At 46.2% G+C, this 13,060-nt stretch overlaps 1 protein-coding gene across 1 annotated transcript in view; it reads left to right on the top strand.

Annotated features, from left to right (window-relative positions):
* Nucleotides 1–13,060, top strand: part of DNAH2 (dynein axonemal heavy chain 2) — a 120,414-nt gene that overhangs the window by 88,704 nt on the left and 18,650 nt on the right. Inside the window, exons 61-65 of the mRNA XM_037028307.1 lie at nucleotides 1,045–1,255; nucleotides 1,456–1,572; nucleotides 1,715–1,856; nucleotides 2,543–2,712; nucleotides 2,881–2,997. Coding sequence (XP_036884202.1) covers nucleotides 1,045–1,255; nucleotides 1,456–1,572; nucleotides 1,715–1,856; nucleotides 2,543–2,712; nucleotides 2,881–2,997 — 757 coding nt within the window. The remainder of the gene's footprint in view (nucleotides 1–1,044; nucleotides 1,256–1,455; nucleotides 1,573–1,714; nucleotides 1,857–2,542; nucleotides 2,713–2,880; nucleotides 2,998–13,060) is intronic.

Genomic DNA, 13,060 nt, shown 5'->3' with positions numbered 1-13,060 from the left:
AGGTGTTCACTAGTGCAGGGCAACTCAGTAGCTGGGTTGTGATGCTGTATGTGGGGGCAGGGTCAAAGAGGGACTATGGCGTCCCCTCTGCCGCCTGCCGCCATGGCCCTCACCGGTGCCACAGCTGCTGCCGTCACCGGGCCCACGTGTTTCCTCCCACTGCACGCGAGTGTGCCACCGCCATCAGCCCTTGCCCCCTGGGGCCTGCATGGTCCGTCTCACTGTGCACGAATGTGCGACTGCGGTCAGTCTGCCCCGCACCCCAACTGGTTCCGGGCTGCCTGTGCGCCTAGGTCTGGGGACCTGTCCTGCCTGACCCTGCTCACTGCTGGCTCCGCCCCTCTTACCGTCCCCGTTGAATGGTTAGATGTAGTCGGACTTCCATATAATTCAATTTTCTGTCCCTTGGCTGTGTCTTCGTTTCTCCAAACCTTTGTTGTATTCAAACTTGGTTGTGGGAGAAGGCACAGTGTTTCCACCTATGCCTCCATCTTGGCGGAAGTCCTCGATGTTAAAACTTTTTGAATGAGCTGCTAACACTTAAAACTTGGGAGCCTTAGAAAAATTCAGGTTTCCAACTTCTCTCTCAAATCAGAAATTTTGGCAATACTGAGCTTATATTCATTCCCACACGAAAAAAAAACCCCACAAAAAACCAAAAACCCAACCAGACTAGGGATAAAGGATGGCTATTTCCCAGGACAGGTTTGTGTTTCCTGCTTCACTGTAGCCCTCTGCCTGCTGCACACTGGGGGGCAGTGGAAGACTCTCAAGCAGGGAAATGGTGTGGTGAAAAGTGTCTAGCAAGCTGATATTGACAGTGGTGCATAGGATAAATAGGGATGAAAACCCAGAAGCACAAAGACTAGTTGGGAAACTGTTGGCAATGATCCAGGAAGAAAATACTAAAAACCTGACCAGGGTGGGTGTGACAACAGAAAGGAAGACAGGGACCTGAGACACACTGGGAAGGGAGACTGTATAGGAACTCCCCTTTCTGGGAGTCCAGCCTCTCTGGGCACCTAATTCTACTTTGTCCCCCAGGCTGCTGGCAGAGAAGCGTCAGGAGCTGCTGGACCAGGCCACTAAGCTGCGGACAGGATTGTTTAAGATTGATGAAACAAGGGAAAAGGTGGAAGTGATGTCACTGGAGCTGGAGGATGCCAAGAAAAAGGTGGCTGAGTTCCAGAAACAGTGTGAGGAGTACCTTGTCATTATTGTACAGCAGAAGCGAGAAGCAGATGAGCAGCAGAAGGTGGGGGTCCTGCCCCTCATGCCCCTTTACCAGCAGCACCCACTGGCCAGAGGCTTCTGGTCTCTGTCAGTTACTCTGTTGGGATACCTGTTCCACTCCTCAAATTTTTGTTAGCTTTATTTTTCCTCATTACCACCAACATTGTCACCCTTACCTTTCCCAAAGCAGAGACAAAACCCTTACCCTCTTTCCACCTGTAGGCCGTCACAGCCCATAGTGAGAAGATTGCAATTGAAGAAGTCAAGTGCCAGGCACTGGCTGACAATGCTCAGAAGGATCTAGAAGAGGCATTGCCAGCCCTGGAAGAGGCCATGAGGGTATTAGGGTGGGAAGGCCCAGGGAAGGGCCTCAAAGTCCCTGGGGGCGTGGGAAGAAGAGCTGGGCCCTGTCCCCATAAAGGACCTTCTTGCTACCTGAGTTGACTCTAGCTCTGCTGCCTAAGTGAATCCCTTTTCCCAGGCCCTGGAGTCTCTGAACAAGAAGGATATAGGAGAGATCAAGTCTTATGGACGGCCCCCTGCCCAGGTGGAGATGGTGATGCAGGCAGTCATGATTCTTCGAGGCAATGAGCCCACTTGGGTTGAGGCCAAGAGGCAGCTAGGTGAGCTGAAGAACCAGGAGGTAATTAACAGCAATTCACCCAACACTTCTTATTAATCATGTGCTGTGTGTCAGGCACTCAGAGAGACAGAGATGAATGAGGCATTGTACTGACCCTTGAGCATAGAGCCTAGTGGAAAAGAGAAGACATAAATATCAGTTAAGATTCTTTGGTTGTAACAGAAAACAACTCATCTTAATTTGAGCCAAAACAAAGGGGAGATTGTTATAAAGATAAAGGAATATATCTCAGAATCCAAGAGCAGGAATGCCTTTGCTATCCCCTTCCCACCCCACCCCCACCCCACCCCCTGTCCCCCCACCAAAAAGGGGAAGAATCAGAAAATGGAAAGCAAGAGTCTTGTTATTTCATTCTTGTGGTTTTCTCTGCTTCAAGTTCTCTTAGTAGAATATAGCCTGCAAGCCTGAAAGAGTGATGTGTTGGGGTGGTTCAGATTAAGGTGTTCAAGGTAAGTGATGGGGGATGAGGCTGGGAGGGTCCTGGGGCCTGCAAGGTTCTAGAGAAGGGAGCAAGGGCAGCAGAAGAAGCTTGGCTGAAGGCAGGTATTCTGGCCTTGGGAACAAGCCCAGGAAAATCATGGCTGTGTCTAAGCAGTAGAGGTGCAAGCTGGAAAACAAGGGTGGTCTTAGACCTTCTGGCTGAGGCCCCTGATTTTTATCCCACAGGGGAACAGAATTTCATCAAATCACTGATCCACTTTGATAAAGACAATATCTCAGATAAGGTTCTCAAGAAGATCGGGGCCTACTGTGCCCAGCCTGACTTCCAGCCTGACATCATTGGCCGAGTCTCACTTGCTGCCAAGTCCCTCTGTATGTGGGTACGGGCCATGGAGGTAAGCAGGGGTGGGGTGGGGTGGGGCGGGTGGGGAGCAGTGACACAGCCTGGAAAGAGGACGGTGCACACAGGTGAAAGCTGGGGGAATGGAAGACCTGGGTGGCAAGGACCGCTCATGGGTGAGTGGATGGGTGGGTGAAACCACAGCCTAGCTGTCTCCCTGCAGTTGTATGGGAGGCTGTATCGGGTGGTGGAGCCCAAGCGGATCCGAATGAATGCTGCATTGGCCCAGCTTCAGGAGAAGCAAGCAGCGCTGGCTGAGGCCCAGGAGAAGCTGCGGGAGGTGAGCCTCCTACCAGTCTTTTCCACTGTGGTCCCCCTCCCTGATTTCCTGGATGCTTTGTTACCATTCATCTCTCCCCAGATAATTCTTTTCCCCTCTCCCTTCTAGTCCTGTCTGCCTCCTGTTTAGATGCCCTGTTTAGATGGGCTGCCTCTGGCTGGGAAAGCTAAGCTGACTGCAGAGGGTTACAAAGGCACAGAGGGCACTGTCCCTGAGAAGCCCTTGCACAGACTTGGGAGGGGGTCGTCTTTGTCATGGCCTTTTCCAGGGATATGGGCCCTGAGATATTAACTAATGAGATCTGAGTGGCAAATCGGTCTTTGCTGGAAAGGGCACTGTGGAGGAGGGCAGGGGTGCCGACATCACTGCTGCAGACCAGAAATGTGGCCTGAGCGTGTCTGAGCGAGGACTTGGGAGGGACAGGGTCATCCCAGAGGTAGAGGCACTGACTTACTGTGAACAGTCTAGACAACCCAGAAGGTGGTTTCCTATAAGATATGTGCACAAAGAACTCTCCAACAAGGCAGGGTGTAAAGTGTTATTGTCAAGAGTTTGAAATTCTTCTAGTCTGTCATCTAGTTTTTCTATCATTGATTTTTTAAAAATATATTTTATTGATTATGCCATTACAGTTGTCCTATTTCCCCCTTCATTCCCCTCCTCCTTGCACACCCCTCCCCCACCATCCTCCCCTTTCCTTCATATCCATGTGTCACAAGTTCTTTAGATTCTGTATTTCCCATAGTATTCCTGCCCTCCCCTGTCTATTTTCTACCTACCGTCTGTGCTACTTATTCTCTGCACCTTCTCCCCCCTTCTCCTCCTCCCACTCCCCTGTTGCTAACCCTCCATGTGATCTCCATTTCTATGGTTCCGCTCCTGATCTAGCTGTCCTCTTAATTTGCTTTTGTTTTAGTTATTTAGGTTGTTAATAACTGTGAGTTTGCTGTCCTTTCACTGTTCATATTTATATTTATTATCTTCTTTTTCTTAGATAAGTTCCTTTAGCATTTCATATAATAAGGGCTGGTGATAATGAACTCCTTGAGTTTGACCTTATCTGAGAAGCACTTTATCTGCCTTTCCATTCTAAATGAAAGCTTTGCTGGATAGAGTAATCTTAGATGTAGGTCTTTGGATTTCATAACTTGGAATACTTGTTTCCAGCTCCTTCTTGCCTGTAAGGTCTCTTTTGAGAAATCAGCTGACAGTCTGATGGGAACTCTTTTGTAGGTGACTGACCCCTTATGTCTTGCTGCTTCTAGAATTCTCTCCTTCATTTTAGTCTTGGCTAATGTAATTATGATGTGCCTTGGTGTGTTCCTTCTTGGGTCCAACTTCTTTGGGACTCTCTGAGCTTCCTGGGTTTCCCAGAAGTCTATTTCCTTTGCCAGACTGGGGAGGTTCTCCTTTATTATTTATTCAAATAAGTTTTCCACTTGTGGCTGTTCCTCTTCCCCTTCTGGTACCCCTATAATTTGGATGTTGGAATGTTTAAAGATGTCCTGGAGGTTCCTAAGCCTCTCCTCATTTTTTTGAATTCTTGTTTCTTCATTCTTTTCTGTTTGGTCATTTTTATCTTCCTTCTGGTCCACTCCCTTGATTTGAGTCCCAGTTTCCTTTCCACCACTATTGGTTTCCTGTGCATTTCTCTTCATTTCAATTAGTTTAGCCTTCATTTGTTCCTCTAGTTTGTGACTAAAATCAACCAGTTCTGTGAGCATCCTGATCACCAGTATTTTGAACTGTGCATCTGAAAGGTTGGCTATTTCTTGGTTGCTTAGAATTATAGGTTCTGGGGCTTTGAGTTGTTCTTGAGTCATAATGTTTTGGTCTGTTCACACCTGTTATGTATGAGGGGCAGAGCCTTAGGTGTTCACGAGGGCAGGGTGACCCAGTTGCTGGGTTGTGATGCTGTATGTGGGGGCGGGGTCAAAGAGGGGCAATGGCGGTCCCCTCTGCTGCTTCCTGCAAGCTGCTGGGGCCTGTGCAGTCTGTCTCACTGCTTTCTCCTTTGCCTGGTTTATCTGTGTGCGAATGTGTGACCGCGGTCAGCCAGCCGCCTTACGCCCTCACTGGGTCCGCCTGTTGCCACCCCACAACTGGGATCTGCCAACCACTGCCTGTGCTCCTGGGTCATTTCCGCCGATTTTTCCTGTGTGACCCTGCTTTGTCAGCTGATGGCTCCCCACTTCTTACCAGTCTGGCTGACTGGTTTGTTGTTGTCGGACTTCCATACATTTCAATTTTCTGTGCTTTGGGTGCATTTTTGTTACTAAAACTTTGTTGTCTTTAAACTTGGTTGTGCGAGGAGGCACAGTGTTTCCACCTACACTTCCATCTTGGCTGGAAGTTCTATCATTGATTTAATCGGTGATACAATCATATGGTTTGAAATTCAAAAAGTACAAAAGAGCACCCAGTAAGAAGCCTCCTTCACATTTCCTGCTGTCTAGCCACCACTCCTTTCCCTTGCAAGCAACCAATATTACAAATTCTCGTTTTTCTATGTAAGTGTTGTTCTACACTTACATACACATATATTTTTCACTTTTACATCAAACACACACTTATGTACCTTCCTATCTTATTCGTCTGTATATTCGTCTGAAGACTGTTTCATATTGGTACATAAGAGCTTCTGTTTCCTTTTTACCACATCATGATATTAGAGTGGATGGCTGTACCATCATTTATTTAAAACCATTCCCTTTTTGCCCTGGCTGGTGTAGCCCAGTGGATTGAGCGCAGGCCTGGGAACCATACGATCGTGGTTCGATTCCCAGTCGGGGCACATGCCTGGGTTGCAGGCCAGTTCCCAGCAGGGGACTAACGAGAGGCAGCCACACATTGATGTTTCTCTCCTTCTATCCTTCCTTTCCTCTCTAAAGATAAATAAATAAAGTCTTAAAAAAAAACATTCCCTTTTTGATGGATATATTCATCGATTCCAATTTTTCGATCTGCATTTGTCCTCAAACTTTCTTGATACTATCTATAGAGGAGTTTTAAATTTTATGTAACCAAAGCTGGTTATACTGTTTCAAAATATTTTAACCAAAACCAGCTATGGAGACCAGCTATGTCCAGATCTGACGTCCTCGAATTGGATGAGGAGCTTGAGGTTTGGAGAGACTAAGTGGCCTGCTTGTTTCTAACAGACCTGGGCTAGAACCTGCACTTCCTGATCCCAAGGCTCTTGCCACTACAGTTCATCCTGGTCTTTCCCTGCCACAGCATCTTTGCTGTTCAGAGTGACGCTGCCCTGGAGACCTCTTCTGATGGGGTTTGTGCAGAGTCTGCCAGGCTAGGGCGAGTGGGCTTCTGTCTGCACACACTCCTCCGTGGCCCCGTTCCTGCCATCATTGTCGCTTCCCAACCTCTTATGAAACCTTCACTCTTCTCTCCTTTTCAAACATGAATAATCATAGGGGTGGCAATCCATTTGGAAAGGGTTCTCATCTCTGGATGAACACACCCTGGGCCAAATAATTAGGGACTGTTTCTTTTCTATGTAAAAAATGGGACCTCTGGGGTCAGCTGCCAACAACATCTTTCACTAGACAAATATTTACAGAGTACTCAATGGTAGGTCTCTTGATAACCTCCAAGTGATAGGAGTAAGCAGACAGGGAACCAACATTTCTCTTTTGTTACTATGACAAAGGCTTTGATGAATGAGCCAAATGCACCTCTTTTTAAAAAAAAATATTTTATTTACTTATCTTTAGAGGGGAAGGGAAGGAGAGGGAGAGAAATATCAATGTATGATTGCCTCCTACGGGTCCCCCACTGGGAACCGGCCTGCAACCCAGGCATGCGCCCTGACTGGGAATCAAACTGCAATCTCCTGGTCTGCAGGCCTGTGCCCAATTCACTGAGCCACACCAGCCAGGGCCCAAATGCACCTCTTAATGGAACTCAGAATCAGGCACCTTACTCATCCACTTGCAGAGAGCACTGTGCTGATGCTAGACTCCACCCCAGGCCAGTAAGTACGAATCTCTGGTCCTCAGAGTTTCTCAGAACTGGGAAATCGACATTTTGAAAGCTTTCTTGTCAGAGCTAGAGGTGGGAAAGCCTGTACATAGCTCTAGGGCCCAGAGGTCTGGAGGGAGGCCCAGAGGTCTGGAGGGAGGCCCAGAGCCCAACTGTATTGCATATCAACCCAAATCTTGAGTTAATAGTTTTAACCAATACTCCCTTGTTTGGGGCCCTGAGAATATATTTTCCACAGGCTGGATTCTGACACGCAGCAGGGGTTATGGACCACTGGCTTAGAAATTGCCCCAGAAGGCCCTGAAATGGGTCAGGACAGAATGTGAATCTACTTCAAGGCAACTATATACTCAAGGTTGAAAATTCCCTTTCTTTCCTATTTTCCATCCCAAATTATGTCACATTATTCAACATGGTATATCAGACATTATGCAATAAGATTAAATGATAGTGTTAAAATGCTGCAATAATACTACTACACAAAAATTCCACCAATTTGAATATAACCCTCCAGGAGAAATTAAACTTCAAAGAGTAAACTTTTTCATAAACTAAAGTCCAAATAAATTAAAATCTGAAATTGAATTATCTTGTTTTTATGAGTTAAAAATCTAGAAGCCAACATTAAGTTCTAGTCCCCAACCCATACTTCCCAGTTTCTTATTCTGCTCAGTCTCAGCCGAGGGCTTCCCAGGAGCTGGGTCTCCATTTCCTTACATTACTAGGGGGCCCACACTCCCTGAAGGTGGATACGGTTCCTGCAGGACTTCAGAGGCTATACTAGTTCAAAATCAAGTCTCTTATGACCATTACTCAAAAATTAAAAAGAATTCACTTCCGGCCAAGATGGAGGCGTAGGTGGAAATACTGTGTTCCCTCCCACAACTAAGTTTAAAGACAACGAAATTTTAGTAACAAAAATGGAGCCAAAACACAGAAAATTGAACTTTACGGAAGTCCGACAACAATGAACCATTCAGCCAGACCGATAAACCAAGCGAAGGAGTGAACAGTGAGACAGACCTCTCAGGCTAGGGCCCCAGCAACAGGAATTAAAGCCTGAAAGCACCAATTGGAAAGACTTTCGGGGTTGAGGGGCTGGGAGAGGCTCCCAGGCTCACAGAGAGTTTGTTGGAGAGACCCACAGGGTCCTGGAGGGTGCACGGGCCCACACACCCGGGAACCCGCACCAGAGGGGCCCAATTTGCTTGTGGGATGCCTCAGAGGGGACAGCAATCTGAGAGAGAGTGGAGCAGAGCAAAGTGCCATTTTTTTCCTCTCTGACCCCGCCCCCACATACAGCATCACAACCCAGCAACTGGGTCACCCTGCCCTCGTGAACACCTAAGGCTCTGCCCCTCATACATAACAGGTGTGAACAGACCAAAACATTATGACTCAAGAACAACTCAAAGCCCCAGAACCTATAATTCTAAGCAACCAAGAAATAGCCAACCTTTCAGATGCACAGTTCAAAATACTGGTGATCAGGATGCTCACAGAACTGGTTGATTTTAGTCACAAACTAGAGGAACAAATGAAGGCTAAACTAATTGAAATGAAGAGAAATGCACAGGAAACCAATAGTGGTGGAAAGGAAACTGGGACTCAAATCAAGGGAGTGGACCAGAAGGAAGATAAAAATGACCAAACAGAAAAGAATGAAGAAACAAGAATTCAAAAAAATGAGGAGAGGCTTAGGAACCTCCAGGACATCTTTAAACATTCCAACATCCAAATTATAGGGGTACCAGAAGGGGAAGAGGAACAGCCACAAGTGGAAAACTTATTTGAATAAATAATAAAGGAGAACCTCCCCAGTCTGGCAAAGGAAATAGACTTCTGGGAAACCCAGGAAGCTCAGAGAGTCCCAAAGAAGTTGGACCCAAGAAGGAACACACCAAGGCACATCATAATTACATTAGCCAAGACTAAAATGAAGGAGAGAATTCTAGAAGCAGCAAGAGATAAGGGGACAGTCACCTACAAAGGAGTACCCATCAGACTGTCAGCGGATTTCTCAAAAGAGACCTTACAGGCAAGAAGGGGCTGGAAAGAAGTATTCCAAGTCATGAAATCCAAAGACCTACAGCCAAGATTGCTTTATCCAGCAAAACTTTCATTTAGAATGGAAGGACAGATAAAGTGCTTCTCAGATAAGGTCAAGTTCAAGGAGTTCATCATCACCAAGCCCTTATTATATGAAATGCTAAAGGGACTTATATAAGAAAAAGAAGATGAAAAATATGAACAGTGAAAGGACAGCAAACACACAGTTATTAACAACCACACCTAAAACAAAAGCAAACTAAGAGGACAGCTAGATCAGGAGCGGAACCATAGAAATGGAGATCACATGGAGGGTTAGCAACAGGGGAGTGGGAGGAGGAGAAGCGGGGAGAAGGTGCAGAGAATAAGTAGCACAGACGGTAGGTAGAAAATAGACAGGGGAGGGCAGGAATACTATGGGAAATACAGAATCTAAAGAACTTGTGACACATGGATATGAAGGAAAGGGGAGGATGGTGGGGGAGGGGTGTGCAGGGAGGAGGGGAATGAAGGGGGGAATGGGACAACTGTAATGGCATAATCAATAAAATATATTTTAAAAAATTAAAAGAATTCAAGGACTTTAATAAGGCATTCAAGACTTCCAGATAAAAATGATGTTCCCAGAAATTAGTTATTAATGCCCCAAAGAGCAGAGTACAAACTCAGTGGTATTTTTAGGGATGAGGATACATGGAGAAAATCTTGGGTTTAGCTTTACCAGAATGTCAGTCATCTGGAAACCATGACTTGTGAACTTAAACTACATTGGGAGAAACTTTCAGCAATAGATTAAGAGATATAATGCAGTCAATAAGCATTTACTGTATTGGGGGTGTTGAAAATCCACCAATGTGTATCTTCTTCTTTGGAAGGGGGTTATATTGGTAAAATACACATAAAATTTACCATTGTAACCACTTTAAAATGTGCAAGCCAGTGGCACTGAGTATGTTCACCATGTTGTGCAGCCATCTCTACTGTCTTGTTCTGGAACTCTTCATCCCTCAAAATTGTAAGCCTGTGTATATTCTTTTGTTTATTTGTTTATTTATTTATTTTAGATGGGGATGAAGGGAGGGAGAAAGAGTGGGAGAGAAACATGAATGTGTGGTTGCTTCTGGCGTGCCCCCTACAGGGGACCTAACCTGGCCCACAACCCAGGCATGATCCCTGACTGGGAATTGAACCAGTGACCCTTTGGTTCACAGGCCACCGCTCAATCCACTGAGCTACACCAGCCAGGGCCTGTGTATACTCTTTTAATTTCAGTTTCCTCCTTGAGCTTGGGGTTCCCAGCTCTGTGTTGTGACAGGTATGTTCAATACTGTGCCACTGTGGCTAATACTGCTGCCTCTCTTTGTAGAATTGCTGAGGTCTACAAAAGCTGCCTTCTAGAAAAGTTTCACCTTGTCCTTAACACTTACTCTAACTGGACTATTACCATCAGCAGATTTCTGAACTGAAGCTGCTGTCTGTCGATGCAGCTGAAGCATGTGCCCTGGAGCCTTGTGAGGAACAAGTCCTCTGTTATTTGTGTCTCAAGGCATGGCTTTCTTTCTTTTTTTTAATCCTCTAAATTGTTGAGGGATGTTCCATTAAGGTATAGGTAACACCCGCATACCTATTACTCTGGCTGTATCACCTGGGATCTCAGCCAAAACAATATTTCCAGCCCATCTGCCTGTGGACAAACCACACAGATTTCAGCCTAGTCTCATCATAATTGTCTCCTTAGCCTCGAGTAGAAAATTGAATAATGGGGCAGCTGATCTAGTGCTATCTACCTAGGCCTGGCAATAACCCTTTATAGCTAGAACCTGTAGTAGGCACAAAACCTAATGCTTTGCCAGTTTAAAAGCCTCAAATCTATTATTCACTTTTCCACAATGGGTTTGCCACCAGAACCCAGGTGTCATGAAAACCACCAATAAATCAAAACCAAAATGGGAAAGGAAAAGACTCATACCATCATCGTCATCATATGACACAGATTCCAGCAAGTCTACCACTACTGGCCATCTGGTCTACAAATGTGGTGGGATGGAAGAAAGAACCATAGAAAAATTTGAGAAGGAGGCTGCTGAGGTGGCGAAGGGCTCCTTGAGGTACGCCTGGGGCTTGGATAAACTGAAAGCCAAACATGAGTGTGGTACCACCAATGATATCTCCTTGTGGAAATTTGAGACCAGCAAGTATTATGTGACCACAATTGATGCCCCAGGACACAGGGACTTTATGAAAAACACGATGACAGGCACATCTCAGTCTGTGCTATCCTGATTGTTGCTGCCGGCGTTGGTGAGTCTGAAGCAGGCGTCTCTAAGAATGGGCGGACCTGAGAGCATGCCTTGTGGCTTTCACACTGGGTGTGAAACAGCTGATTGTTGGTGTTAACAAAATGGATTCTATGGAGCTGCCCTACAGCCAGAAGAGATAAGAGGAAATTGTTAAAGAAATCAACACCTACGTTAAGAAGATTGGCTACAACCCCAAGAGTGGCTTTTGTGCCAATTTCAGGTTGGAATGGTGACAGCATGCTGGAGCCAAGTGCCGACATGCCTTCGTTCGAGGGATGGAAAGTCTCCTGTAAGATGGCAGTTCCAGTGGAACCGCGGTGCTTGAAGCTCCAGATTGCATCCTGCCACCAGCTCATCCCACGGACAAGACTCATCCTGCGTGTCTGCCCCTCCAGAATGTTTACAAAATTGGTGGCATTGGTACTGTGTCTGTGGCCTGAGTGCGGACTGATGTTCTCAAACTGGGCAGGGCAGGCACCTTTGCACCACTCAGTGTTACAACCCAAGTAAAATCTGTTGAAACACACCATGAAGCTTTGAATGAAGCTTTTCCTGAGGATAATGTAGACCTTTCCTGGGGACAATGTCAAGAACATGTCTGTCAAAGATGATCTTTGTGGCAATGTGGCTGGTGACAGCAAAAATGACCACCAGTGGAAGCAGCTGGCTTCGCAGCTCAGGTGATTATTCTGAGCCATCCAGGCCAATCAGTGCTGGATGTGCACCTGTGCTGGGTTGTCACACAGCTTACCCTGCTCGCAAGTTTGCTGAACCGAAAGAGAAGATTGATCATCGTTCTGGGAAAAAGCTGGAAAACGGCCCAATGTTTCTGAAAACTGGCAATGCTGCCACTGTTGATGCGGTTCCTGGCAAGCCCATGCGTGTTGACAGCTTCTCTGACTATTCTCCTCTATGCCATTTTGCTGTTCGTGACATGAGACAGACAGTTGCTGCTTGTGTCATCACAGCAGTGGACAAGAAGCCAGCTGGGCTGGCAAAGTCTCCAAGTCTGCCCAGAAAGCTCCAAAGGCTAAATGAATACTATCCCCAATATCTGCCACCACAGTCTCAATCAGTGGTGGAAGAATGGTCTCAGAACCGTTTGTCTCATTTGGCCATTTAAGCTTAAGAGTGGAGGACTGGTTAATGATTACAATGCATCCTAGAAACTTCAGAAGGAAAGGAGAATGTTTTGTAGACCATTTGGTTTCTCTCTCTGTGTGTGTAGGTTTTTAAGTTATTAATTTTTTAAATCAGGACTGTTAAAAAAATTTTATGCCCTGGCTGATGTGGCTCAGTGGTTGAGTCACAAGGTCAAAAGGTCACCAGTTGGATTCACAATCTAGGACACATGCCTGGGTTGCAGGCCAGGTCCCCAGTAGGAGGTGCATGAGAAGCAACCACACATTGATGTCTCTCTTCCTCTCTTTCTCCCTCCCTTCCCTTGTCTAAAAAAATAAAGAAATAAAATCGTTTTTTAAACTTTTTTCTGAATATTTTATTTATTTATTTTTAGAGAGAGGGTAAGGGAAGGAGAAAGTGGGAGAGAAACATCAATGTGTGGTTGCCTCTCATGTGTCCCCTCCTGGGGACCTGGCCCACAACCCAGGCATGTGCCCTGACTGGGAATCGAACCGGCGGCCCTTTGCTTCACAGGCCAGTGCTCAATCCACTGAGCTACACCAGCCAGGGCTAAAAAATTTTTTTTAATATGA

Source organism: Sturnira hondurensis, unplaced genomic scaffold (assembly GCF_014824575.4).
Source record: "Sturnira hondurensis isolate 20B ecotype Veracruz unplaced genomic scaffold, ASM1482457v3 Scaffold0019835, whole genome shotgun sequence".
NCBI classification, from domain to species: Eukaryota; Metazoa; Chordata; class Mammalia; order Chiroptera; family Phyllostomidae; genus Sturnira; species Sturnira hondurensis.
The sequence above is the reverse complement of the archived record's forward strand: the minus strand, read 5'-3'. Positions and strand labels throughout refer to the sequence as shown.